Source organism: Arachis hypogaea, chromosome 12, assembly GCF_003086295.3.
Source record: "Arachis hypogaea cultivar Tifrunner chromosome 12, arahy.Tifrunner.gnm2.J5K5, whole genome shotgun sequence".
Taxonomy (NCBI): Eukaryota; Viridiplantae; Streptophyta; class Magnoliopsida; order Fabales; family Fabaceae; genus Arachis; species Arachis hypogaea.
The window spans coordinates 80,625,128-80,649,703 of record NC_092047.1 but is presented as its reverse complement, the minus strand read 5'-3'; the positions used below and the strand labels follow the sequence as shown (position 1 = coordinate 80,649,703).

General features: G+C 38.1%; 1 protein-coding gene and 1 non-coding gene across 2 annotated transcripts; one reads left to right on the top strand and one right to left on the bottom strand.

Annotated features, from left to right (window-relative positions):
- The first annotated feature begins 8,320 nt into the window (after positions 1–8,320).
- Positions 8,321–14,970, top strand: LOC140176768 (uncharacterized). The gene is made up of 8 exons (XM_072208312.1): positions 8,321–8,554; positions 8,822–9,231; positions 9,665–9,783; positions 11,914–12,353; positions 12,907–13,022; positions 13,161–13,305; positions 13,447–14,049; positions 14,470–14,970. Exons 1-8 carry the CDS (start codon positions 8,321–8,323, stop codon positions 14,968–14,970), a joined length of 2,568 nt encoding a protein of 855 aa, XP_072064413.1.
- An 8,951-nt stretch (positions 14,971–23,921) lies between these two features.
- Positions 23,922–24,029, bottom strand: LOC112731245 (small nucleolar RNA R71). The gene has a single exon (XR_003167033.1). It is a non-coding gene; the product is annotated as a small nucleolar RNA R71 (small nucleolar RNA).
- Between the last annotated feature and the right edge of the window lie 547 nt (positions 24,030–24,576).

Here is a 24,576-nt window from a genome sequence, read left to right as displayed (position 1 = left end):
ACTCATTGACATGGTTGCAAATAACCAGTTCATGTACACTTCTGAAAGGAATCCTGTGAGTAATGGGATGCCTCAGAGGAAGGGAGTTCTTAAAATTGATACTCTGAATGCCATTTTGGCTCAGAACAAAATATTGACTCAGCAAGTCAATATGATCTCTCAGAGTCTGAATGGATTGAAGGAATCATCCAACAGTACTAAATAGGGCTCTTCTGAAGAAGAAACTTATGATCCTGAGAATCCTGCAATAGCAGAGGTGAATTACATGGGTGAACCCTATGGAAACACCTATAATCCCTCATGAAGAAATCATCCAAATTTCTCATGGAAGGATCAACAAAAGCCTCAACAAGGCTTTAATAATGGTGGAAGAAACAGGTTTAGCAATAGCAAGCCTTTTCCATCATCCACTCAGCAACAGACAGAGAATTCTGAGCAGAATCCATCTAGCTTAGCAAATATAGTCTCTGATCTATCTAAGGCCACTGTAAGTTTCATGAATGAAACAAGGTCCTCCATTAGAAAATTGGAGGCACAAGTGGGCCAGCTGAGTAAAAGAGTCATTGAAACTCCTCCTAGTACTCTCCCAAGCAATACAGAAGAAAATCCAAAGAGAGAGTGCAAGGCCATTGATTTAACCATCATGACCGAACCTACAAGGGAAGAGGAGGACGTAAATTCTAGCGAGGAAGACCTCCTGGGACGTCCAGTGACCAATAAGGAGTTTCCCTTTGAGGAACCAAAGAAATCTGAGGCTCAATTAGAGACCATAGAGATTCCATTGAACCTCCTTCTGCCCTTCATAAGCCCTGATGAGTATTCTTCCTCTGAAGAGGATGAAGAAATTACTGAAGAGCAAGTTGCTAAGTACCTTCGTGCAATCATGAAGCTGAATGCCAAATTATTTGGTAATGAGACTTGGGAAGATGAACCTCCCTTGCTCACCAATGAACTGAATGCATTAGATAGGCAAAAATTACCTGAAAAGAAACAGGATCCTGGCAAATTCTTGATACCCTGTACCATAGGCACCATGACCTTTGAGAAGGCTCTGTGTGACCTGGGGTCAGGAATAAACTTAATGCCACTCTCTGTAATGGAGAAACTTGGGATCTTTGAGGTACAAGCTGCTAGAATCTCATTAGAGATGGCAGACAACTCAAGAAAACAGGCTTATGGACAAGTAGAGGACGTATTAGTAAAGGTTGGAGGCCTTTACATCCCTGCTGATTTCATATTCCTAGACACTGGGAAGGAAGAGGATGAATCCATCATCTTTGGAAGACCCTTCCTAGCCACAACAAGAGCTGTGATTGATGTAGACAAAGGAAAATTAGTCCTTCAACTGAATGAGAACAACCTTGTGTTTCAAACTCAAGGATCTCTTTCTGTAACCATGGAGAGGAAGCATGAAAAGCTTCTCTCAATGCAGAGTCAACCAAAGCCCCCACATTCAAACTCTAAGTTTGGTGTTGAGAGGCCATAACCAAACTCTAAGTTTGGTGTTGAACCCCTGCATTCAAACTCTAAGTTTGGTGTTGGGAGGTCCCAACAATGCTTTGAACATCTGTGAGGCTCCATGAGAGCTCACTGTCAAGCTATTGACATTAAAGAAGTGCTTATTGGGAGGCAACCCAATATTATTTAATTATATCTATTTTATTCTATTGTTATTTTTTTTAGGTTGATGATCATGTGGAGTCACAAAAACTACTGAAAAATCAAAAACAGAATAAAAAACAACATTGAAAACAGCACACCCTGGAGGAGGAGCATTCTGGCGTTTAAACGCCAGAAACAAGCATCTTTCTGGCGTTTAACGCCAGAAACAAGCACCAAGCTGGCGTTTAACGCCAGAAACAAGCATCTACCTGGCGTTAAACGCCAGAAACAGGATACTTTTGGGCGTTTAACGCCAAAAACAGGCAGCAGTCTGGCATTAAATGCCAGGATTGCACAGCAAGGGCGTTTTACACGCCTAATTTGAGCAGGAATGTTAAGTCCTTGACCCCACTGGATCTGTGGACCCCACAGGATCTGTGGACCCCATAAGATCCCCACTTTTTCTTCTCTCCTCTTCACATCTTTCCATAACACTCTTCCACAAATACCACTCACCTCCCTCCATCTCCTCCATTTTTTTCTTCTTCTACTACTTTCTTCCTTCTTTTGCTCGAGGACGAGCAAACCTTTTAAGTTTGGTGTGGTAAAAGCATTGCTTTTTGTTTTTCCATAACCATTTATGGCACCTAAGGCCGGAGAAACCTCTAGAAAGAGGAAAGGGAAGACAAAAGCTTCCACCTCCGAGTCATGGGAGATGGAGAGATTCATCTCAAGGGTCTATAGCTCAGTAGTAGAGCATTTGACTGCAAAATAAGAGATCATGGACCTCAACAAGAGCATGAGAAAATTCCTCACCATGAAATCCCTAAGATGCCTCAGAGGATGCACTTTCCTCCACACAACTATTGGGAGCAACTAAGGGAGGAGCAACAAAGACAAGGAAGAGACATAGAGGAGCTCAAGAGCACTATTAGTTCTTCAAGAAGAGGAAGACGTCACCCTCACTAAGGTTGACCCGTTCCTTAATCTCCTTGTTCTTATTTTCCTATTTTTTGGTTTTTGAGCCTTATGTTTTATTTATATTTGTGTCTTTACTATATGATCATTAGTGTTTAAGTGTCTATGTCTTAAAGCTATGAATGTCCTATGAATCCATCACCTCTCTTAAATGAAAAATGTTTTAATTACAAAAGAACAAGAAGTACATGGTTTCGAATTCATCCTTGAAACTAGTTTAATTATTTTGATGTGGTGACAATACTCTTTGTTTTCTGAATGAATGCTTGAACAGTGCATATGTCTTTTAAAATTGTTGTTTATAAATGTTAAATATGTTGGCTCTTGAAAGAATGATGAAAAAGGAGACATGTTATTTGATAATCTGAAAAATCATAAAAATGATTCTTGAAGCAAGAAAAAGCAGTGAATATAAAAGCTTGCGAAAAAAAAAGAGAAAAGAAAAATGGCGAAAAAAAAGAGAAGAAAGAAAAAGAAAAAGCAAGCAGAAAAAGCCAAAAGCTCTTTAAACCAAAAGGCAAGTGTAATAAAAAGGATCCAAGGCTTTGAGCATCAGTGGATAGGAGGGCCTAAAGGAATAAAATCCTGGCCTAAGCGGCTAAACCAAGCTGTCCCTAACCATGTGCTTGTGGCGTGAAGGTGTCAAGTGAAAACTTGAGACTGAGCGGTTAAAGTCGAGATCCAAAGCAAAACTAAGAGTGTGCTTAAGAACCCTGGACACCTCTAATTGGGGACTTTAGCAAAGCTGAGTCACAATCTGAAAAGGTTCACCCAGTTATGTGTCTGTGGCATTTATATATCCGGTGGTAATACTGGAAAACAAAGTGCTCAGGGCCACAGCCAAGACTCATAAAGTAGCTGTGTTCAAGAATCAACATACTGAACTAGGAGAATCAATAACACTATCTAAATTCTAAGTTCCTATAAATGCCAATCATTTTGAACTTCAATGGATAAAGTGAGATGCCAAAACTATTCCAAAACTATTCAAGAGGCAAAAAGCTACAAGTCCCGCTCATCTGATTGGAGCTAAGTTTCATTGATATTTTGGAATTTATAGTATATTCTCTTCTTTTTATCCTATTTTATTTTTAGTTTCTTGGGGACAAGCAACAATTTAAGTTTGGTGTTGTGATGAGCGGATAATTTATACGCTTTTTGGCATGGTTTTTACATAGTTTTTAGTATGATTTAGTTAGTTTTTAATATATTTTTATTAGTTTTTAAATAAAAATCACATTTCTGGACTTTACTATGAGTTTGTGTATTTTTCTGTGATTTCAGGTATTTTCTGGCTGAAATTGAGGGACTTGAGCAAAAATTAGATTCAGAGGTTGAAGAAGGACTGCAGATGCTGTTAGATTCTGACCTCTCTGCACTCAAAGTGGATTTTCTGGAGCTACAGAACTCCAAATGGCGCGCTCTCAATTTCGTTGGAAAGTAGACATCCAGGGCTTTCCAGAAATATATAATAGTTTATACTTTGATCGAGTTTAGATGACGCAAACTAGCGTTCAACGCCAGTTCCATGTTGCATTCTGGAGTTAAATGCCAGAAACAGGTTGCAAAGTGGAGTTAAACGCCAAAAACAGGTTACAAACTGGCGTTCAACTCCAAGAGAAGCCTCTACACATGTAAAGCTCAATGCTCAGCCCAAGCACACACCAAGTGGGCCCCAGAAGTGGATTTCTTCATCATTTACTCATTTTTGTAAACCCTAGTAACTAGTTTAGTATAAATAGGACTTTTTACTATTGTATTTACATCTTCGGATCGATCTTTTGATCATGTTTTGATGATTGAACCCTCTTTGGGAGGCTGTCCATTCGGCCATGCCTGGACCATTATCACTTATGTATTTTCAACGGTAGAGTTTCTACACACCATAGATTAAGGTGTGGAGCTCTGCTGTTCTTCATGAATTAATGCAAAGTACTATTGTTTTTCTATTCAATTCAAGCTTATTCCGATTCTAAGATATTCATTCGCACCTCAATATGAATGTGATGATCGTGACACTCATCATCATTCCCAACCTATGAACGCGTGTCTGACAACCACTTCCGTTCTACCTTAGATTGAATGAGTATCTCTGGGATTCCTTAATCAGAGTCTTCGTGGTATAAGTTAGAATCCATGGACGGCCATTCTTGAGATCCAAAAAGTCTAAACCTTGTCTGTGGTATTCCGAGTAGGATCTAGGAAGGGATGGCTGCGACGAGCTTCAAACTCGCGAGTGCTGGGCGTAGTGATAGACGCAAAAGGATCAATGGATCCTATTCCAGCATGATCGAGAACCGACAGATGATTAGCCATGCAGTGACAGCGCATTGGACCATTTTTACTGAGAGGACAGGATGTAGCCATTGACAACGGTGATGCCTAGCATACAGCTTGCCATAGAAAGGAGTATGAAGGATTGGATGACAGCAGTAGGAAAGCAGAGATTCAGAAGAAACTAAGCATCTCCATACGCTTATCTGAAACTCTCACCAATGAATTACATAAGTATCTCTATCTTTATTTTATGTTTATTTATCTTTTAATTATTAAATCTCCATAACCAATTGAATCCGCCTGACTGAGATTTACAAGGTGACCATAGCTTGCTTCAAGCCGACAATCTCTGTGGGATCGACCCTTACTCACGTAAGGTTTATTACTTGGACGACCCAGTGCACTTGCTGGTTTGTTGTGTGAAGTTGTGACAAAGTGTGATTCACGTTTGAGAGCACCAAGTCTTTGGCGCCATTGTTGATGATCACAATTTCGTGCACCAATTAGATAGACACAATTAGAGAAAGGCTGCATTCGAGGCTCCTGATGGGGGATTGCTTCCGCCTACTGCATATAGGGTGTTCTGCATCCGTCACGTGGCGGCTAATTTTGCACTGACCTTCAAGGGAAAGGATGCAAGGAGGCTGTTAGTGAATGCTGCATATGCAAAGATGGAGGTCGAGTTTCAATACTGGTTTGACATCCTGCGAACGTTTGATCTTGTGATGTGCGACTGGGTTGATCGAATTGAGTATGCACATTGGACTCAGCATCAGGATGAAGGCCGCAGGTATGGTTTCTCAAGAAGATATACGCATGAACTTGCGGTTGGAAGTAATGGGCGCTAATTTGGATTTCGATTGTGTTTGTTAATCGAGTAGGCCTGATCGAATGGGAGATTCGATTAGAGAAATTGAGTAAGGTCTTCGATGAGCTAGTCGAGTAGTCATAGAAGTGGGAGAGTTAGCGGCTTTTATTACACGAGGAAATTATGGGGAATATCTACCATCATGCGGCGGGAACGGTTACCAAGAGAGATTGCATTTTAAATTTGCAATTGTGTATTTAATTGTAATTAATTGTAAATTAATTGTCAGTTATGTAAGATTAGTCTATAAATACTAAGAAGTGTTAGGGAATAAGGGTTGGAACTTTTACTCAGAAAACACTCAAGCACACTCACATCCCAGGGAATTCCTGAGTCTGCAATCGAGTAATTTTTCTGTAGGGTTCCTTCCATCTTTTCATTCTTTCAATTTATCTTTCTGTAAACTTTACGTTTTAAGTATATTTATTTTTCAAGTATTTTTTACCTTCATCATTGTCCAATTTACATTCTTGCATTGTTGATTTCCAAGTCAGAGTCCTTTGATCCAATCAGAGGCATTTTATCGCTTTCTTTTAATTTCAACGCAAACTTTTCTGTTTTCAACATGTTTTCTTTTCGAAAACTTTCCTTTTTATTCTTTTCCTTGATTTATCAATTTTAATTTATTTTTTATTCCTAATCTTGGTCTAATCGAAGATGCTTTGATGCATTTTTAGAAAACTAGTACCTTCAAAGAGGAGTAGGTTTTGCTCCCAGATCACTAGATATCGAACCACCATCGATTTGCTAAAAATCGACAAAACAAATTGGCACGCCTGGTGGGACAATTTTTTAATCGAAGTGTGTCAGATAAATATTCTTTCAATAATTTTTAGTGTATGTGATTACGAAGCGGGAAGGTCATTCACATGGCTGATGAATTCTCAAATGTGAATGGTGGTTCATCCACCAATGATAGCATACCTGTATCTATGCAACAAGCTGACGTATCTTCACGATCGGAAGGTGCAATCGGAACTGAAAGTATTGTTGTTGTGACTATTCAAACTGGGAATGTTGGATGAAATATTCGTCCACGTGGTCCTGTGCCACCATATCAACCTCCATTAACCGCTGGTTGGCCCCTTTATGGTCTTCCTCCTGGTTATATCCCACCGGTGGTTAGTTTTGTGCCACCTGTCTGCTTTGGAAATTTAAATGGAGTGAATAATGTTCAAAACCCACAACAACATTTCGAGTACTCACGTGATTATAATGTGGGCTCAACTTCGAATGCTGCTAATTCAATGGCAGCATATCGACAACAAGTGGAAGAAAGTCATCATGACTTGGTCAATTTGTTGACTCAGCAAATGACTGCAATTCTGAATCCCATGATGGCTGATCATGAATCGACATTCGAGCGTCTTGCTAGACAAGTCGAGAGGATTGCTCGAATTGTTGAGTATGATGAAGGTGAGAGGCATAATGCCAGGGGAAATAACGAAAGGGTGGAAAATATTTTTCAAAATGAAAACAATATTCCGAATCGAAAAAATCCTCACGTGGTTCCTCGAGGTCAAAATGCTGATGACTTTTTAGCAAGATTGCGTGGTAGTGAACGCTATCAGGTCACTAGAATTGTTGAAGAGGTATTAAATCGAGTTGGGCTTAATGTTGGTTTTATTAATCGACCACATTTTGTGTCTACTTTTTCCCAAGTTATTCAGATGGCTGAAGTGCCAAGAGGGGTAAAAAGTCCAAAAACAGTCACAAAATTTGCTGGTGAGGTTGGAAAATCAACTACTGAGCATGTTGCTCGTTATTTGGTTGAGATTGGAAACTTAGCTAATGATGAAAAATTGAAAATGAAGTTTTTTCCTTCTTCGTTGACGAAGAATGCATTTACTTGGTTTTCGAATCTTAGACCAAATTCGATTACAACATGAAATCAGTTAGAAAATGCTTTTCACGCTCAATTTTATCGAGGAAAAATGAATGTGGCAGTTACTGATCTAGTGGCTTTGAGACGTGAAGATGGTGAAACTATCGATGATTATTTAATACGTTTCAAAAATGTAAGGAGTAGATGCTATGTGTCATTACCCGAAAATGAGGTAGTGAAAATAGCAACTATGGGGTTAGGATTTTATATGCACAGAAAATTGCTCAATGTGCATATTCCTAATTTAGCCCATTTGGCTGAGAAGGTTCGACAGACCAAACTTATGAAAAAGAGAAAGAAAAATATAGAAATGAACAAAGATCAAAGAGTAAACCTTTTACTCGAAAAGAAAAGGTTGCTTATGTAACCATGGAGTCCTCAGAGGAGGAAGTCGATTTCGAAACGGAAGTCGATCTGGCCAAACTTAAGAAAGGTCCTCCATATGTTTGTCCTTTGTTGAAGAAATTGCCAAGTAATGAAAATTCGAATGATTCAAAACTAAAAAGTTGAAAGAAATATGGTTTTGATATCTCAAAATCTGATCTGATTTTCGATGTGTTGCTTAAAGATAAACAATTAATTTTTCCTAAGGGTAGAACTTTGCTTTCTGTGAAAGATTTAAAAGGAAGCCTTACTGTAACTTTCATCAAGCAACAAGTCATTCGACTAACAGTTGTGTCTGTTTCAGGGACTAAATTCAAGAAGCGATAATGGAGGGACAGTTGAAATTTGATGATGGTAAGAAAGAGATGAAGGTAGACGTGGATCCCTTCGAGGTTGATGCCAGTTATGTCGAGCCTTGCTTTGGAGTGAACATGGTGGGCATGTCCTATGATTTTGATGTGGCTCTTGAGGATTTTGAGTCACAGGTTAGATCAGTATACCCCAGAACAGGGGATGGTTTGTTGGATTTCTTGGTTCAGCAAAAGATCAAAGACTGGAACGTATCTCTGTGTCCGCGATGCAATACTGTTTTTGATGCTGAAGTGGCAGCAATTTTTGAAAAGTAAAGGATGAAGAAAAAATTGGCTCATAGAGAAGAGCAAGCGCGCCAGAGGCAGCCAATTAGGTGTTTAAAGGGTTCTAGTTCAAAGACCCCTCAAGAAAATGTATCTACACATTTAGGCCGTTCTCAGGCCATAGGTGTTCAGTGGATTAGGAATTTCTGAGAATTCCAGAGATGTGATCGTGTGTATCAACGTAATCCACAGTGGGGGCATCGAGCAGCTTCTCGAAATCAGTATTCTTATTATAGAGGTCGTGCTAGAGGTTATCCTTCTGATGGAGAAACTTATCCTAAAGAGGTTCCATCACCTGCGAAGATGGAAAAGGGCAAAGCAATAGCCCAATCTTCTGGAATTGATAAAAACAAAGATGTTGATGTTGATGAGGAATATTTCGATGATGGTGACGATGACATGGTTGGGACAATTTCGATCATTCCAATCGAATATTTGGGGGAGTATGAAGGTGATCCCGATGAAGATTATGATTCGGAGGATGAGGAAGTTTTTTTCTTTATCAGAATCGAGGACGAGCTGGGTTACTTTTTGCGGCCTACTGAAAAACAAATGTCTCATCTCTGCCCATTTCATATAACAACTACTTTGAGAGGGATAAGGTTCTGATTGATGGTGGTGATGCAATTAGTTTGTTGCCAGAGAGGATTTTAATTAAGGTAGGAAATCATCCTGACGATTTAGTCCCTACAAACATTGCTGTGACGGATTTCAGTGGGACTTTGACCCCAGCCAGAGGATTGGTAACTTTGACTGTGAAGGTCGGCTCGTCTGAGTGTAATACTGTCTTTGTGGTGGTTCCCTGAAGAGCAAGTTATAATGCTTTGTTGGGGCGAGATTGGATCCATAGTGTGGGGGTCGTACCTTCTACTGTGTATCAGAGCGTCCTCTTATGGACTAAGGAAGGAAAACTTGAAACCGTCAAGGCAGATTCGAATTTATATGTCGAACAGATGCATGTCGATTTCAGGATTTATAATCGTAAGTTAAAACCCTTAAATGTTGATCGATCACTGATCCCTTATAATTGTGAAGGATGCTACTTGTCTTCGGAAGGTCTCTCGGTGAAGTTACGCTATCCAGAATTGTGTTTGGAGCCAACTGGTTGGGATTGTCTTTCTTGAAGGCTTTGGAGGAAATGCTCTATGGACCAGGTTGAAGAAGTTTCTGGCTACCTGGTAACATTACATAATTATTTAAATAATTCTCAGTTATTAGAAAATAAAGTTGGTTCTGCTGATGAAGTTGAATCACATAGGGTTAGTAATACTAGTAATTATGGTGTGTCCGATTCGACATCCTTAGTCAAATTTAATTATGATTTTCTTATTTCTTGTAAATAAGTAGTGATGCAAGCCGGATTGCCGATTTAATAGCAGAGGCTCATTATGCAGAAAGTAAAAATAATGATGTTTTTATCCATGATCAAGTCTCTTCTGTTTCTAATAATTCCATTGATTTCACTTTTGATTGCATTTATGATCTCGAACAATTGGATTTTGAAAAATATTTAGTAAATGATGATTATTATTATAAACGGTTTGAATCTCAAGATCCCTTAGAAGAAATTAATCTAGGGACTCCTGATGATATTTGATGAGCGGATAATTTATACCCTTTTTGGCATTATTTTTACATAGTTTTTAGTATGTTTTATTTACTTTTTATTATATTTTTATTAGTTTTTATTCAAAAATCACATTTCTGGACTTTACTATGAGTTTGTGTGTTTTTTTGTAATTTTAGATATTTTTTGGCTGAAATTGAGGGACCTGAACAAAAATCTGATTCAGAGGCTGAAAAAGGACTGCAGATGCTGTTGGATTCTGACCCTCCTGCACTCGAAGTAGGTTTTTTGGAGTTACAAAAGCCCAATTGGTACGCTCTCAGTTGCGTTGGAAAGTAGACATCTTGGGATTTCCATCAATATATAATAGTCTATATTTTTCTCGAGATTTGATGGCCCAAACTGGCGTTGAAATCCAGCCTAAAACTTTCTGGCGTAAAACACCAGAGCTGGCATAATTCTTGGCGTTAAACGCCCATTTTGGCACCCAGGGTGGCGTTTAACTCCAATATGAGGCATATTCACGTGAAAGCTTGAAAGCTCAGCCCAAACACTCACCAAATGGGTCCCGGAAGTGGATTTCTGCACTATCTGTACTTAGTTACTCATTTTCTGTAAACCTAAGTTACTAGTTTTGTATACAAACTACTTTTAGAGATTCAGTTTACAACTTATGACATTTTTACACTTCATATTGTAATTTCTACGGCATGAGTCTCTAAATCCCATAGGTGGGGGTGAGGAGCTCTGCTGTGTTTCAATGGATTAATGCAATTACTACTGTTTTCTATTCAATCACGCTTGATTCTATTCTAAGATACTCACTCGTACTTCAATCTAGAGAATGATATAATCCGTGACACTCATCATTATTCTCAATTCTATGAACGCGTGCCTGACAACCACTTCCGTTCTATCTAAGCTCAACGTATTCATTGGGCGACAGCTTGAGTGCGTATCTCTTGGGTTTCTAATCCACAGACCGAGTCCGGAGGTTAGAACCTTCGTGGTATAAGCTAGAATCAATTGGCAGCATTCCTGGGATCTGGAAAGTCTAAACTTTGTCTGTGGTATTCCGAGTAGGATCTGGGAAGGGATGACTGTGACGAGCTTAAAACTTGCGAATGTTGGGCGCAGTGACACTGTGCAACAGGACAAGGGTCCTATTCCGACGCTAGTGGGAACCGACAGATGATTAGCCGTGCGGTAGCTGTACAAGGTATTTTTCATCCGAGACGAGAAATCTGACAGTTGATTAGCCGTGCAGAGATCCTACCTGGTATTTTTCATCCAAGAGGATCATAAAGCTTGCCATTGAAGGAAGCCATGCATGTTTGGAGAAGAAGACAGTAGGAAAGCAGAAATTCAGATGACAGAGCATCTCCGGAACCTCAGCCTGTTTCTCACTACTGAATCACAAGTACTATTTATTTCATGTTATTTATATTTCATAAATACAATCACTCTTATCATTAATCTCCTGACTAAGATTTACAAAATAACCATAGCTTGCTTCAAGCCGATAATCTCCGTGGGATCGACCCTTACTCACGTAAGGTATTACTTGGACGACCCAGTGCACTTGCTGGTTAGTTGTGCGGAGTTGTGAAATGTGTAATCACAATTTCGTGCACCAATATTCGAATTACATATATTTGTAAAGATCTTGTTGATCCTTTTTGAACTGAACTCTTTAATATTTTACATGAGTTTAAAGATTGTTTCGCTTGGGATTATCATGAGATGCCTGGTCTTGATCGTTCACTAGTGGAACATCGATTAGCATTAAAACCTAATGCTCAACCTGTGAAACAAACTCCAAGACAATTTGCTCCTGAATTTAATATAAAGATTAAGGAGGAAATCGAACGTTTGATCAAAGCAAAATTTATTCGAACTGCACGCTATGTTGAATGGGTGTCGGATATTGTCCTTGTTATGAAGAAAAATGGGAAGTTGAGAGTATGCATTGATTTTCGAGATTTGAATAATGCTACTCCGAAAGATGAATATTGTATGCCTATTACAGATATGCTAATCGATTCTGCAGCAGGAAATGAAATACTTAGTTTCATGGATCGTTATTCTGGATATAACCAAATTTTTATTGCAGAAGATGATGTGGCTAAACTGCTTTTCGTTGTCCTGGGGCATTGGGTATGTATGAATGGGTAGTTATGCCTTTTGGCCTGAAAAATGCTGGAGCAATATATCAATGGGCAATGAATGCTATTTTCCATGAGTTCATTGGGAAATTTATGGAGGTGTATATCGATGACATTATGGTTAAATCGATTTCGGTAAATCAGCAGATTGATCATCTAAGGAAAGCATTCCTTACTATGAGAAAGAAAGGTTTAAAAATGAATCCTTTAAAATGTGCTTTTGGTGTGTTAGCCAAAAATTTTTTGGGTTTTGTTGTTCATAAAAAAGGGATTGCCATTGATAAAATAAAGTAGATGCGATATTGGCATTATCTGCACCAAGATCCAAGAAAGAGGTACATTCATTTTTGGGTAAAGTGAATTATCTTCGAAGATTCATTTCGAATCTTTCGGATCAAACTAGGGTGTTCGCACCTTTAGTGAAATTAAAAAGTAATTCGCATTTCGAATGGACAATGGAGCATCAATCGGCGTTTGATTTGATTAAAACTTATTTGTCTCAAGCCCTGATTATGGCAAATGTTCGACCATTTGAACCTTTGAAGTTATATATCTCAGCATCTAAAGACACTATAGGATGTATGTTAGCCCAAGATGATGAAAATGGGCAAGAACGAGCGGTTTATTACCTTAGTCGAGTACTAACTGATATCAAAACAAGGTATTCCCCAATCGAAAAATTGTGTTTGTCTTTATATCATGCTTGTACGAAGTTAAAATGTTATATGGTGGCCAAGTCTGTGAAAGTTATAGCACAAACTGACTTAATTAAGTATATGTTAAGTTTTCCTATGTTAAGAGGACGTTTGGGGAAATGGATGCTGACATTGACGGAATTTGATTTACAATACGTTCCAGCAAAGGTTATGAAAGGACAAGTCATTGCAGAATTTCTTGTAGATAAATTGAAAGATCTGAATGACCAGGGGGCAAATATAATCGAGGTAAAAATCGATTATTGGATGTTATATTTTGATGGGTCAAAACATAAAGAATGTGCAGGAGTTGGGATTTTAATTGTTTCACCAGAAGGAATCTTGTTGAAATTTTTATTTGAAATAAAATATCCTTGTTTGAATAATAAGGCAGAGTATGAAGCATTAATTTTGGGCCTTGAAATTTTGATTAGTAAAGGGGTCTCGGAAGTTCAGATATTGGGGAATTCCCAGTTAGTTTTGAAGCAGTTATCCAAAGAATTTAAATGTAACAATGAGAGGTTACAGAAGTATTTAACAACCGCTTGGGAATTGTTAACTTCTTTTCAAAAAGTTTCTTTGGTCCATATTCCAAGGATTCAGAATGAAATAGCTAATAAATCAGCCCAAATTACTTCGAAGTATAAAATCGGTTCAGGAACTCTTGAATCTTTAATAGGTATTAATCAGATTTTAGTACCTGCAAGTGAAAGAGAAGTTTTGTGTGTTGATGAATGGGTAGATACTGATTGGAGGAAACCTATTGCTCAATACTTGAAAGAGCCTAATATTCCAGTTGATAGAAAGATAAAATTGCAGGCAATAAATTTTATTTTAATGGCTGATGAACTATATAAGAAAGATATCGATGGGAGTTTATCGAGATGTTTAGGTCAGAATGATCAAAATATTGCTTTGGGTGAAGTTCACAATGGAATATGCGGTGCTCACCAGGATGGAAAGAAAATGAAATGGGTGCTATATCGCAATCATGTATATTGACCAACTATGATTAAAGATTGTATTGATTATGCAAAAGTGTGCCTGGAATGTCAGAAACATGGCTCGATTCAACATATTCCTGCATCCGAATTACATTCGATAATAAAGCCATGGCCATTTAGAGGATGGGCTTTAGATTTAATTGGATTAATTCATCCTTCTTCATCCAAACAACACAAGTTTATCCTAGTAGCAGTTGATTATTTAACAAAATGAGTTGAGGTAATTCCCTTGATCGAAGTAAGTCAGGGTGAGATAATAGATTTTATTGAGGAACATATTATTCATCGATTTGGAATTCCTCAAACATTAAGTACTGATCAAGGAACAATGTTTACTGGTCAGCGGGTTAAAAGTTTTACAGCTTTAAGAAATATCAATATGGTTATTTCGACTCCCTATTATGCACAGGCTAATGGGCAAGTAGAAGCAGCAAATAAAATTTTAATAAGTTTGATTAAAAAGCATATTGAAAATAGGCCTCGAACATGGCATGAAACTTTAAGCCAAGTGTTATGGGCCTATCGGAATTCACCAAGAGGTTCGACAGGTACTTCGCCATTTAAGTTAGTATATGGTCATGATGCAATACTACCATTAGAAATTAATTTAAACACTTTAAGAGTATCAAGACAGAATGATTTGTCAGTTGATGATTATTGGAATGCAATATTCGATGAGTTGAATGAATTAGATTCAGAACGAGTTTTGGCACTTGCTAATATGATTCGACAAAAAGAAAGTATTGCTCGAAGTTATAATCGTCGAATCAAGGAAAAGTTTTTTAATGTAGGTGAATTGGTTTTGAAAATTATTTTGCCAATAGAAAAGAAATTGAGATTTCTTGGTAAGTGGTCCCATACTTGGGAAGGCCCATTCCAGGTAATAAGAACATATTCTGGAAATTCTTAGCAGATCAAAGATATCGAGTAAGGAAAAGTGATTAACTCGATTAATGGAAAATACTTGAAACTTTTCTATTGCTAGCAAACATAGAAGTTCAACATATATATATATATAAGTTCAGAAGAGATGGAAGTTATTATAAAAGTAAAAATTAGAAATAAAAAGGAATTTAAGGTGCCACCAGTTTTGCCAAATCGGAGCGCAGGTGGATCCATTCACCTAAAGAAAACACTTGCAGAAGCTCAAGAGCTCATTGACATGGTTGCTAATAACCAGTTCATGTACACTTCTGAGAGGAATCCTGTGAGTAATGGGACGCCTATGAAGAAGGGAGTTCTTGAAATTGATACTCTGAATGCCATATCGGCTCAGAACAAAATATTGACTCAGCAAGTCAATATGATTTCTCAGAGTCTGAATGGAATGCAAGCTGCATCCAACAGTACTCAAGAGGCATCTTCTGAAGAAGAAGCTTATGATCCTGAAAACCCTACAATAGCAGAGGTAAATTATATGGGTGAACCTTATGGAAACACATATAATTCATCATGGAGAAATCATCCAAACTTCTCATGGAAGGATCAACAAAAGCCTCAACAAGGCTTTAATAATGGTGGAAGGAATAGGTTTAACAATAGTAAACCTTTTCCATCATCCACTCAGCAACAGACAGAGAACTCTGAACAAAATACCTCTAATTTAGCAAACTTAGTCTCTGATCTATCTAAGGCCACTGTGAGTTTCATGAACGAAATAAGGTCATCCATTAGAAATTTGGAGGCACAAGTGGGCCAGCTGAGTAAAAGGATCACTGAAATCTCTCCTAGTATTCTCCCAAGCAATACAAAAGAAAATCCAAAAGGAGAGTGCAAGGTCATTGAATTAATTACCATGGCCGAACCTGTGAAGGAAGGAGAGGACGTGAATCCCAAGGAGGAAGACCTCCTGGGACGTCCAGTGATCAATAAGGAGTTTCCCTTTGAGGAACCAAAGGAATCTGAGACTCATCTAGAGATCATAGAGATTCCATTAAACCTCCTTATGCCCTTCATGAGCTCTGATGAGTATTCCTCTTCTGAAGAAAATGAGGATGTTACTGAAGAGCAAGTTACCAAGTACCTTGGTGCAATCATGAAGCTGAATGCCAAATTATTTGGTATTGAAACTTGGGAAGATGAACCTCCCTTGTTCACCAATGAACTAAGTGATCTAGATCAACTGACATTGCCTCAGAAGAAACAGGATCCTGGAAAGTTTGTAATACCTTGTACCATAGGCAACATGATCTTTGAAAAGGCTCTGTGTGACCTTGGTTCAGGGATAAACCTCATGCCCCTCTCTGTAATAGAGAAACTGGGAATCTTTGGGGTGCAAGCTACTAAAATCTCATTAGAGATGGCAGACAATTCAAGAAAACAGGCCTATGGACAAGTAGAGGACGTGTTAGTAAAGGTTGAAGGCCTTTACATCCCTGCTGATTTCATAGTCTTAGATACTGGGAAAAATGAGGATGAATTCATCATCATTGGAAGACCCTTCCTAGCCACAGCAAGAGCTGTGATTGATGTTGATAGAGGTGAATTAGTCCTCCAATTGAATGAGGACTCCCTTGTGTTTACAACTCAAGGTTACCCTTTTGTAAACATGGAGAGGAAGTATAAAAAGCTTCTCTCAAAACAGAGTCAATCAGAGCCCCCACAGTCAAACTCTAAGTTTGGTGTTGGGAGGCCACAACCAAACTCTAAGTTTGGTGTTGAACTCCCATATCCAAACTCTAAGTTTGGTGTTGGGGAGTCTCAACAATGCTCTGAACATCTGTGAGGCTCCATGAGAGCCCACTGTGAAGCTATTGACATTAAAGAAGCGCTTGTTGGGAGGCAACCCAATTTTTATCTAATTTAAATTTTTATTGTTTTTCATGTTTTATTAGGTTCATGATCATGTGAAGCCACAAAATAAATATAAAAATTAAAAACGGAATAAAAAAATAGCAGAAGAAAAATCACACCCTGGAGGAAGACCTTACTGGCGTTTAAACGCCAGTAAGAAGCATCTGGCTGGCGTTCAACGCCAGAACAGAGCATGGTTCTGGCGCTGAACGCCCAAAATGGGCAGCATCTGGGCGTTTGAACGCCAGAATTGCACCCTGGAGAAGAGCTGGCGCTAAACGCCCAGAACAAGCATGGTTCTGAAATGGGCAACAAATGGGCGTTCAACGCCCAGAACAAGCACCAATCTGGCGCTGAACACCCAGAGTTGTGTGCAAGGGCATTTTGCATGCCTAATTTGGTGCAAGGTTGTAATTCCTTGAACACCTCAGGATCTGTGGACCCCACAGGATCCCCACCTACCTCCACTCACTTCTTCTCACCCCTCTTTCACACATTCCCATTGAGGAAGAGAAGCCCATCACTAAGAAAAGGATGGAGCAAGCAAGAGAGCCCATTCATGAATCTCAAGAGACGCATGAAGCTCATCACCATGAGATCCCGGAGATGCCTCAAATGCATTTTCCTCCACAAAACTATTGGGAGCAAATCAACACCTCCCTAGGAGAATTAAGTTCCAACATGGGACAATTAAGGGTGGAACATCAAGAGCACTCCATCATCCTTCATGAAATTAGAGAAGATCAAAAAGCAATGAGGGAGGAGCAAAAAAGACAAGGAAGAGACATAGAAGAACTCAAGGACATCATTGGTTCCTCAAGAAGGAAACGCCACCATCACTAAGGTGGACTCATTCCTTGTTCTTACTTTCTCTGTTTTTCGTTTTCTATGTTAAGTGCTTATCTAAGTTTGTGTCTTATTACATGATCATTAGTATTTAGTAACTTTGTCTTAAAGTTATGAATGTCCTATGAATCCATCACCCCTCTTAAATGAAAACTGTTTTAATTCAAAAGAACAAGAAGTACATGAATTTTGAATTTATCCTTGAACTTAGTTTAATTATATTGGCTCTTGAAAGAATGATGACAAGGAGACATGTTATTTGATAATCTAAAAAATCATAAAAAATGATTCTTGAAGCAAGAAAAATCAGCAAAGAACATAGCTTGCAGAAAAAAAAATAGACAAAAAAAAATAGAAAGAAAAAGAAAAAACAAGCAGAAAAAGCCAAAAGCTCTTAAAACCAAGAGGCAAGAGCAAAAAGCCAATAACCCTTAAAAACAAAAGGCAAGGGCAAATAAAAAGGATCCCAAGGCTTTGAGCATCAGTGGATAGGAGGGCCTAAAGGAATAAAATCCTGGTCTAAGTGGCTAAACCAAACTGTCCCTAACCATGTGCTTGTGGCGTGAAGGTGTCAAGTGAAAACTTGAGACTGAGCGGTTAAAGTCAAGGTCCAAAGCAAAAAAAGCAGTGTGCTTAAGAACCTTGGACACCTCTAATTGGGGACTTTAGCAAAGCTGAGTCACAATCTGAAAAGGTTCACCCAATTATGTGTCTGTGGCATTTATGTATCCGGTGGTAATACTGGAAAACAAAGTGCTTAGGGCTACGGCCAAGACTCATAAAATAGCTGTGTTCAAGAATTATCATACTGAACTAGGAGAATCAATAACACTATCTGAACTCTGAGTTCCTATAGATGCCAATCATTCTGAACCTCAATGGATAAAGTGAGATGGCAAAACTATTCAAGAGGCAAAAAGCTACAAGTCCCGCTCATTTAATTGGAGCTATGTTTCATTGATAGTTTGGAATTTATAGTATATTCTCTTCTTTTTATCCTATTTGATTTTCAGTTTCTTGGGGGCAAGCAACAATTTAGGTTTGGTGTTATGATGAGCGGATAATTTATACGCTTTTTGGCATTGTTTTAGTATGTTTTTAGTAGAATCTAGTTACTTTTAGGGATGTTTTTATTAGTTTTTATGTTGAATTCACATTTCTGGACTTTACTATGAGTTTGTGTGTTTTTCTGTGATTTCAGGTATTTTCTGGCTGAAATTGAGGGACTTGAGCAAAAATCAGATTCAGAGGTTGAAGAAGGACTGCTGATGCTGTTGGATTCTGACCTCCCTGCACTCAAAGTGGATTTTCTGGAGCTACAGAACTCAAAATGGCGCGCTTCCAATTGCGTTGGAAATTAGACATCCAGGGCTTTTCAGCAATGTATAATAGTTTATACTTTGAACGAGTTTAGACGACGTAAAAGGGCGTTGAACGCCAGTTCTACGCTGCTGTCTGGAGTTAAACGGCAGAAACAAGTCACAAACCAGAGTTGAACGCCAGAAATACGTTATAACCTGGCGTTCAACTCCAGAAAGAGCCTCTGCACGTGGAACATTCAAGCTCAGCCCAAGCACACACCAAGTGGGCCCCGGAAGTGGATTTATGCATCAATTACTTACTTCTGTAAACCCTAGTAACTAGTTTATTATAAATAGGACTTTTTACTATTGTATTAGAAATCTTTGGATCATCTTTGGACGCCTAGTTCTTAGATCATGGGGGCTGGCCTCTCGGCCATGCCTGGACCTTTCACTTATGTATTTTTAACGGTAGAGTTTCTACACTCCATAGATTAAGGTGTGGAGCTCTGCTGTTCTTCAAAGATTAATGCAAAGTACTACTGTTTTTCTATTCAATTCAACTTATTCCGCTTCTAAGATATTCATTCGCACTTCAACCTGAATGTGATGAACGTGACAATCATCATCATTCCCCCACGAACGCGTGCCTGATAACCACTTCCGTTCCACCTTAGATTGAATGAGTATCTCTTGGATCTCTTAATCAGAATCTTCGTGGTATAAGCTAGATTGATGGCAGCATTCATGAGAGTCCGTGATGAGCGGATAATTTATACGCTTTTTGGCATTATTTTAGTATGTTTTTAGTAGAATCTAGTTACTTTTAGGGATGTTTTCATTAGTTTTTATGTTAAATTTACATTTCTGGACTTTACTATGAGTTTGTGTGTTTTTCTGTGATTTCAGGTATTTTCTGGCTGAAATTGAGGGACTTGAGCAGAAATCAGATTCAGAGGTTGAAAAAGGACTGCTGATGCTGTTGGATTCTGACCTCACTGCACTCAAAGTGGAATTTCTGGAGCTACAGAACTCGAAATGGCGCGCTTCCAATTGCGTTGGAAAGTAGACATCCAGGGCTTTCCAGCAATATATAATAGTCCATACTTTGGCCAAGAATTGACGACATAAACTGGCGTTCAACGCCAGTCTTCTGCCCAAATCTGGCGTCCAGCGCCAGAAAAGGATCCAAAACCAGAGTTGAACGCCCAAACTGGCACAGAAACTGGCGTTCAACTCCACAAATGGCCTCTGCACGTGCAACACTTAAGCTCAGCCCAAACACACACCAAGTGGGCCCCGGAAGTGGATTTATGCATCAATTACTTACTCATGTAAACCCTAGTGACTAGTTTATTATAAATAGGACCTCTTACTATTGTATTCCGAATCTTTGGTCTCAGTTTTATTCCATTGTTCATCTTTGGATTACCTTATGATCCTTTGATCACGTTTTAGGGGGCTGGCCATCTCGGCCATGCCTGGACCTTTCACTTATGTATTTTCAACGGTAGAGTTTCTAGACTCCATAGATTAAGGTGTGGAGCTCTGCTGTTCCTCAAAGATTAATGCAAAGTACTACTGTTTTCTATTTAACTCTTCTTATTTCACTTCCAAGATATCCATTCGCACCCAAGAACGTGATGAAGGTGATGATTATGTGTGACGCTCATCATCCTTCTCCCTTATGAACGCGTGCCTGACAAACACTTCTGTTCTACATGAATTAAGCTAGAATGAGTATCTCTTAGATCTCCTAACCAGAATCTTCGTGGCGTAAGCTAGAATGATGGCGGCATTCAAGAGAATCCGGAAGGTCTAAACCTTGTCTGTGGTATTCTGAGTAGGATTCAATGATTGAATGACTGTGACGAGCTTCAAACTCGCGAGTGCTGGGCGTTAGTGACAGACGCAAAAGGAGGGTGAATCCTATTCCAGCATGATCGGGAACCGACAGATGAATAGCCGTGCCGTGACAGGGTGCGTGAGCATATTATTCACTGAGAGGAGGGGATGTAGCCACTGACAACGGTGATGCCCTTGCATAAAGCCAGCCATGGAAAGGAGTAAGACTGATTGGATGAAGATAGCAGGAAAGCAGAGGTTCAGAGGAACGAAAAGCATCTCCATTCGCTTATCTGAAATTCCTACCAATGATTTACATAAGTATCTCTATCCCTATTTTATTATATAATATTCGAAAACAACATTATCACTTTATATCCGCCTGACTGAGATTTACAAGGTGACCATAGCTTGCTTCATACCAACAATCTCCGTGGGATTCGACCCTTACTCACGTAAGGTATTACTTGGACGACCCAGTGCACTTGCTGGTTAGTTGTATCGAAGTTGTGACAATTATGAATTAAGATCAAAGCACCAAGCTTTGGAGCCATTACCAGGGATTGTTCGAGCCTGGACATCACAATTTCGTGCACCAAGTTTTTGGCGCCGTTGCCGGGGATTGTTCGAGTTTGGACAACTGACGGCTCATCTTGTTGCTCAGATTAGGTAATTTTCTTTTCGTTTTGTTTTCAAAAAAATCTTTCAAAAATATTTTCAAAAATCTCTCATATGTTTTCGAAAAAAAAAAAAATAAAAATGTTTTCAAAAATTTATTCAAAATTTTTAAGAATGAATTATAGTGTTTCATGAAGCATGTGAAGCCTGGCTGGCTGTAAAGTCATGTCTAAATTCATTTGGACTGAGGCTTGCAATTTGTTATCAAGAGCAACTTAGTTGTTGCTCATCCACCTGCTGCTGATCCATGATCACCTGCTGAAGCTTGGCTGGCCATTGGCCATGTCTAGTGTTTTGGACTGGAGCTTTCATTGAAAGCTTGGCTGGCTAGTGAGCCATGTCTAATTCCTGGACTGAAGCTTTAGACTAACATGGCAAGATTCCTGGAATTCATATTAAAAATTTTGGAATCCTTATTTTTCTTTTTCAATTAATTTTCGAAAATTCAAAAAAAAAAAAAAATTAGAAAATCATAAAAATCAAAAATATTTTTGTGTTTCTTGTTTGAGTCTTGAGTCATATCATAAGTTTGGTGTCACTTGCATGTGCATCTTGCATTTTTTCGAAAATATCATGCATTCATAGTGTTCTTCATGATCTTCAAGTTGTTCTTGGTAAGTCTTCTTGTTTGATCTTGATGATTTTTTGTTTTGTGTCTTTCCATGTTTATCATATGCATTCTTGAATTCTTAGTGTCTAAGCATTAAAGAATTCTAAGTTTGGTGTCTTGCATGTTTTATTTGCATTAAAAATTTTTCAAAAATATGTTCTTGATGTTCATCTTGACATTTAAAGTGTTCTTGATGTTCATCTTGACACTCATATCATTCATGCATGCATTCATTGTTTTGATCTAAAAATTTCATGTATTGCATCATTTTTCTTGTTTTTCTCTTGCATCATAAAAATTCAAAAATAAAAAAAAATATCTTTCCCTTTTTCTCTCATCAAATTCGAAAATTGAGTTGACTTTTTCAAAAATTTTTAAAAATCAAATTGTTTCTTATGAGTCAAATCAAATTTTCAATTTGAAAATCTTATCTTTTTCAAAATCTTTTTCAAAAATCAAATCTTTTTCAAAATTCTTAGTTATTTTCGAAAATTCCAAAAATATTTTTCAAAAATCTTTTTCTTATTTTTATACCAAATTTTCGAAAATAACATAATCAATTAATGTTTTGATTCAAAAATTTGAAGTTTGTTACTTGCTTGTTAAGAAAGATTCAAACTTTAAGTTCTAGAATCATATCTTGTGATTTCTTATGAATCAAGTCATTAATTGAGATTTTAAAAATCAAATCTTTTTCAAAAACTAATTTCTATCATATCTTTTCAAAAAATATCTTCTCAACTTATCTTTTTCAAAAATATCTTTTCAAAATATCTTTCCTAACCTCCTAACTTCCTATCTTTTCAAAATTTGTTTCAACTAACTAACTAACTTTTTGTTTGTTTCTTAACTTTTTCAAAACTACCTAACTAACTCTCTCTCTCTCTAATTTTCGAAAATATCTTCCCTCTTTTTCAAAAATTTCTTTTTTTATTAACTAATTATTTTTATTTTTAAATTTTAAAAAAAATTTTTCGAAAATTTCCAAGATTTTTTTAAAAAAACCATTTTTCAAAAATCACTAACTCTTTTTCAAAATAATTTTCGAAAATTATTCCTCCCCCATCCTATTCTATTTATTCATTCATATCCTAACATCTCATCTCACATCTCTTCCATCCGTACAGTTGTGTTTCTTCCTTTACATCACATTCTTTGTCTCCCCCTCTTTTCTTCCACTCACAAAGGGATCCCTATATTATGGTATAAAGGATCTCTATTATTATTATTTTTCTGTGCCTTCTTCTTTGTCATATGAGCAGGAGCAAGGATAAGAACATTCTTGTGGAAGCAGATCCAGAACCGGAAAGGACTCTGAAGAGAAAATTAAGAGAAGCTAAAATACAACAATCCAGAGATAACCTTTCAGAAATTTTCAAACAGGAAGAGGAGATGGCAGCCGAAAATAATAATAATGTAAGGAAGATGCTTGGTGACTTCACTGCACCTAATTCCAATTTACATGGAAGAAGCATCTCCATTCCTGCCATTGGAGCAAACAACTTTGAGCTGAAACCTCAATTAGTTTTTCTGATGCAGCAGAACTGCAAGTTTCATGGACTTCCATCTGAAGATCCTTTTCAGTTCTTAACTGAATTCTTGCAGATATGTGATACTGTTAAGACTAATGGAGTAGATCCTGAAGTCTACAGGCTCATACTTTTCCCTTTTGCTGTAAGAGACAGAGCTAGATTATGGTTGGATTCTCAACCCAAAGACAGCCTGAACTCTTGGGATAAGCTGGTCACGGCTTTCTTAGCCAAGTACTTTCCTCCTCAAATGCTGAGCAAGCTTAGAGCTGATGTTCAAACCTTCAGACAAAAAGAAGGTGAATCCCTCTATGAAGCTTGGGAAAGATACAAACAGTTGACCAAAAAGTGTCCTTCTGACATGCTTTCAGAATGGACCATCCTGGATATATTCTATGATGGTTTATCTGAGCTATCAAGGATGTCACTGGACACTTCTGCAGGTGGATCCATTCACCTAAAGAAAACGCCTGCAGAAGCTCAAGAACTCATTGACATGGTTGCTAATAACCAGTTCATGTACACTTCTGAAAGGAATCCTGTGAGTAATGGGACGCCTATGAAGAAGGGAGTTCTTGAAGTTGATACTCTGAATGCCATATTGGCTCAGAATAAAATATTGACTCAGCAAGTCAATATGATTTCTCAGAGTCTGAATGGAATGCAAGCTGCATCCAACAGTACTCAAGAGGCTTCTTATGAAGAAGAAGCCTATGATCCTGAGAACCCTGCAATAGCAGAGGTGAATCATTTAGGTGAACCTTATGGAAACACCTATAACTCATCATGGAGAAATCATCCAAATTTCTCATGGAAGGATCAAAAGCCCCAACAAGGCTTTAATAATGGTGGAAGAAACAGGTTTAGCAATAGCAAACCTTTTCCATCATCAACTCAGCAACAGACAGAGAACT